Genomic DNA, 5,000 nt, shown 5'->3' on the forward strand with positions numbered 1-5,000 from the left:
CTAGCCAAGGTAACTTATTACATCACAATACTGAACACACCTTGTTTGGAAATAAGCGGTGTTTCATATGGTACAATAACATTGCTGTACGTGATATTCGATTATTGTAATTCGATCTAAGGAGAGTGTCGTGTTGAAGCCCTTTCGAGCCTCCTTAAAAATAGACACACTGGGGACAAACCTGATACTAGATTCTTACCGATTAAATATGCTGTAAATTATATTGATAAATTCGTACTCGTCTTTGTCTCACGCAAGGAAGGCCAAACAAGAAGTCGGCATTTTATTTCAATATTAATCGGCCGATTAGCGATTTAATCTTCCTTCCGAGGTGTATTAAATTTAACCCGTCGATTAGAGTCAGATTAGTGTTAATCGGGCTTTGAGCAACGCAATCTAATCGCAGATTAAAGTTTAATCGCGGATTAGCATATTTAATCGGGGATTAGCGCTAATCCGGGTTTTGAACAATCGGGCCCTAATGATCTCAAAACGTGCGTGTGGAAATTTATGGCATAACAATAGAAAAAAAATCATTCAGAAAGAAATTCATAATGTGGGTGAAAAAGGAAATCATTATTTTATACCTAACATTACCACTATTGCTCTATTATCAGACCACAACATCGGGCATATCCGACGGAACAGTCTGGAACAGTAGTGTTGCTAGTCTCATTCCCAGATCTCATTTTGGTCGACCGCAAGAGATCCAGGAACGCGTGTTTGCTCTTAACTTAGACAGACAGGTATATTCCGATTTGTGATCAATAGCCGGTACAGTCCGATAAGAGAGTAATACCACCCCCAAAGTCAGAATATACTATTGCACTCTAAATTTTTTAAATATTTTACCGAGAAGAAAAAGAAATAAATCTAAAAAATAACAGAAAAGGTAACGACGGATGTCGCTGAATGACCCTGAGATATGAAGAATGCGTACTTCCGTGATCATTTTACAGTACTCCAAATGTACATACATTTGAACAGGCTTAGAAAATGAAGCAGTGATTTTTGAATTTTACATTCATTGTCCCCCGAAGAAGAACCAGAGATACGGTTCGAAAATTTTGGAAACCTTTTTAATTTTAGATCAGTTTTAAGCCCCTTTTTTAGCATTTAATAAAATTATGAACACTGATCGCCAAAAGAGCAACATTAGGAAATGAAACTACAGACTTTCTTTCCGACGTATGATAGTTCTCACGAGGAAGAAATACATTGTTTTCGAGATATTAAACTGATTCAGCTTGGCATTGCGACCTAGAGGAAACAAACAAAGAAATTTACTATAATGACCATGATTTTTCATTTCTTTTGTTTGTGTCCTCTAGACCTAGCTATCAAGCTGAGTTTTAATATACCGAGAGTAGTCTATTGGTCCTTTACTCTCACCGGAAGGAAATTGTGGAATTTCAGAGTCGAATAAACGAGAGCTGAGGTAAATGGTGCTGAAAGAAAATTGATCGAGCATTCAACGCTTGAGTTATGTGCATGTCATGTGACTCGTATTTGTCAAAGTCCTGGTTCATTCCGTTTTGCTTCTCTGGATCTCAGGTTGACGCAAAAACGCAGAAATTTACTAGTGAAAACCAGACGGTTATTTCCCTTTAACGTTTAAAAGAACTTCGAATTCAAGAGGTAAGCTGAGTTACTCACTGATAGTTGCTTTGCAGTTATATGCTTCATAGCTGTCTATTATAAGTCTTGGTCCAATTCTGTAGAGTGAGCCGCTCTTCAGTTTCGCATCTGTTATTGTAATCGCTTGCCAATTAATTGGAAAGAAACGCGCGAAACGTATCGAAACTTTAGGCATATGCAATAACCCTTTTCGGATTTATCTTTCCTCATTCAGTTTGCATTACAGTTACATTACAATCCAGTACAATTGGCTCCTGTCCAGCATCTATCCTAGTTTCAGCCCGAAATTGACTCCTATCTAAGTTAGATTATATTGTAATGCAAAGGAGGAACGTTTACAAGTGAAAAGGATTTTCATTTAGTTCGATTTAAGTCTCCTTTTGATTCGATTCATTTCTTTTGAATTAATGGCGAAGTTTACAATGAGTTGTTTTTTGTAACGAGGCGTTGTGTATTTTTTCAGCCGCTTGATCGCGGAATTCCTTGCGGCTTCTTTTACTGTTGTTTATAAAAGCTAGCCCACTTCGCGGTTTGCAACTGTTCTCAGTGTGAAGCAAGAACGTGTCGTTCTCTCTAGTATACTGACTTAACAACATCCCTTTTTCTGATCATAGCATTTCCTACTGCTTCCCGCATAAGAGATTAGTCTTGCTTTACGATTGCGGTCATTTCATTCGGAAACGACAGCTTTCCAGCTCCGAGACCGCACAGTACACGGCATGTGGTAAAAAGCTAAAAGGGCTAAATTGTTGTCGATATCCAGCGATATTCGAAGTGTGCCGAGATGGATAACCACAGTATGTGTACAGTAGTCGTAAAAATAAATTTCGAACATAATTTGCTCAGTAATGAAACAAATATTCTTCTCAAGCTGTATGGCCTATTGACCGAACGCAAGGTCAAGATGTCTGGATATTGGCCAAATTTCTTTTTTTCTGTTAATGGACTGAGATGGAGTCAAAAAGAACGAGGCCAATAATACCCAGCCTTCTTGTCCGAACAAGCTTGAGCAGATTTTTCTTGCGGGACAAAGCGCGTAATCACGGGCGGCCATAATAGCGCCACCTAGCCCGCTTGGGCAGCCAACCACGGTGCAGTATTTGGTTCATGCGGAAAATCGCCTCCGTTTTAGCTTAACCACCGGCCTATACATCCCCTTCAGTTGAGTTGCGACGGCATTCTGTGCAGATTCGCAGGAATTTTTTCGTTTTTTTTTTTTATCAGAAGCTAATTTCACTGTATAATCAGAAAGGTAACGCAAGCTGCGTGAAGATGATTAATTCCATCGATCTTTCCGGCCGGTAATCGTTCTCGTACCCAGAGGCCGCGCGGGTCGCGCTCCTTTAGGTCAGCACCAAGCATCATGCACGAACTCTGAGTAGATCCAGTGAGATTCCGGTTCTGATTGGCTTTGTAACCACACAATAGAATGAGACCGGAACCAATCAGATCTGTCAGACTTGACTCTGAGCATGCGCAGAGTGACGGAAGTCCGTGAATCGAAGACTTCCGGTGTTGGACCTGGCCAGAGGCTCACAGCGGTCAAATGAGTGCGCATGCTTAAGCCACGCCCGTGCGATAGAGCGCTCGTGGGAATAGGTTTGCATTTCAATACAAAAAAGCAAGCGACAAAATGGCGGCAGATTAAATTTCGCGGGGATAAGGCGGAAACAAAACAGCTAAGGTTTTTACTTAAAACACAGCTCTAAAAGGGGCGTCTCTTTTATATATCTTCTTCAACAAAGAAACTATCTCTACAACAATAGTGAATTTCCTTGTCGAATTCACGCGTTCGTAGCGAAACATGAAGACTTGTGTTTTTATCGCTGTAGTTGTTGTCGTCGGCCTCTCTGGGGGAAGATTTCCGGATGAAAAAGCCTGTTGCCTAAGCAGTAAAACTCGGGAGAAGAACTTTTGTAGAGACCGAATGATTGGGCTTAGTACCGAGAGGCTGGAGTGGCGGAGGTTGACCGTTGAAATTTGTGTGATGAAACAGGAAAGTGACCGGAAGTCACCAGAAGTGCGTAAATCGCGCGCCTGCCCAGTCGTTTGACCGCTGTGTGGGCCAGATTTAGGTCTCGATTCTTGGTGCTGACCGAAAGGAGCGCGGTCTCTCCGGAAACGAGAATGGCCGGTAGTCTGTCCACGGACGTTTGCCTTTTTGCTTTGCGTTATTTTTCTCAGTGCGCGCGTGGGAGATTTGAGCGCGGAGCGCGAGGACGGACGCCAAGCGAGAGCAAAAACAAATATTATTTTTTGTCTTTCCCCATGGGAGGGCCACCCCCTTGCTTTCGGATTTTTACAAATCCCCTGTGGTTTATACTTTTGATAATTACGATCCCGACGAACTCAAGACAGACTATCTTTCCGTGGCTGCCCGAAAAATGGAATTTAATTGGACATCTTCTCACAGCCTACGCCATGTAGATGGGTCTCGTCTTAAAGTGATTTGTTTTCTATTCTTTTTCTACCGGCTTGACGAACAGCTTAAAGCAGTGATGTTAAAATTGTTTTGCTGTGTCGTGGTTTTTGTTCTTGTCGTAATGGTGGACCAAACAGAAGGGTGGCGGCGGCGGCGGCGGAGGCGATGCTACGCACAATACTGTACTGTGAGCTCCTGGAGCTGGTGGAGTTCTTGTAGCAGGAGCTGTGGTTGGGGAAGACAGAGCCGGGAACGCACGCTGACCAGGCAATCCACATGTGGTCGAGGCTGTTCCTATTCACTTAGCGACTACCAAAGTTGCAACAATTACCCGTGTCCAGGTGAGAAAGGAGCTATATCATCACGTTTATGGATGAGAATCTCTCATATTTTAAATATAGCCTCAAAAATAAGTATATCGATTGGTGTTATTGCTAGGTTAAGACATTTCGTACCACTTAATACTTTACAACATATTTACAGATCGCTGATTCAACCCTATTTATTATATGGTATAACAGCGTGGGGCCGAGCAGGAAAAACTCACAGAAACATAATCTTACGTCTTCAGAAACGTGCTCTTCGCCTTATGTGTTTTTTGTGATTATAAAACTCACGCAATACCCCTCTTCATTTCTTCTAGTCTATTACCTCTAGATCTTCTTTACTTCAAGTCATTTGCCATTTTAATGCATGACGTCTCAAATAATGTATCGTCACCCGAAATAAATAATTTATTTCATTACCAACATAATATTCATTCATATATCACAAGATCATCAACAAGAGGTAACTTCTTTCTCAAATATTCTAGAATAAACAAGCAAAATATGTCTTTTTCAAGGAATGGTGCTAGAATCTGGAATAGCCTATCTAGTGAATTTCATCAAATGCCTAAAACGAAATTTAAATTAAACGCAACATTCACAATATGCTTCTT

At 41.2% G+C, this 5,000-nt stretch overlaps 1 protein-coding gene across 1 annotated transcript in view; it reads left to right on the forward strand.

Moving 5' to 3' along the window:
* The first annotated feature begins 1,507 nt into the window (after window positions 1–1,507).
* Window positions 1,508–5,000, forward strand: part of LOC138056948 (coadhesin-like) — a 15,370-nt gene continuing 11,877 nt past the window's right edge. The window contains exons 1-2 of the mRNA XM_068902940.1: window positions 1,508–1,638; window positions 4,125–4,401. Coding sequence (XP_068759041.1) covers window positions 4,137–4,401 — 265 coding nt within the window. The 5' untranslated portion in view covers window positions 1,508–1,638; window positions 4,125–4,136. The remainder of the gene's footprint in view (window positions 1,639–4,124; window positions 4,402–5,000) is intronic.

The sequence above is a fragment of the Montipora capricornis genome, chromosome 7 (genome assembly GCF_036669925.1).
Source record: "Montipora capricornis isolate CH-2021 chromosome 7, ASM3666992v2, whole genome shotgun sequence".
Lineage (NCBI taxonomy): Eukaryota > Metazoa > Cnidaria > Anthozoa > Scleractinia > Acroporidae > Montipora > Montipora capricornis.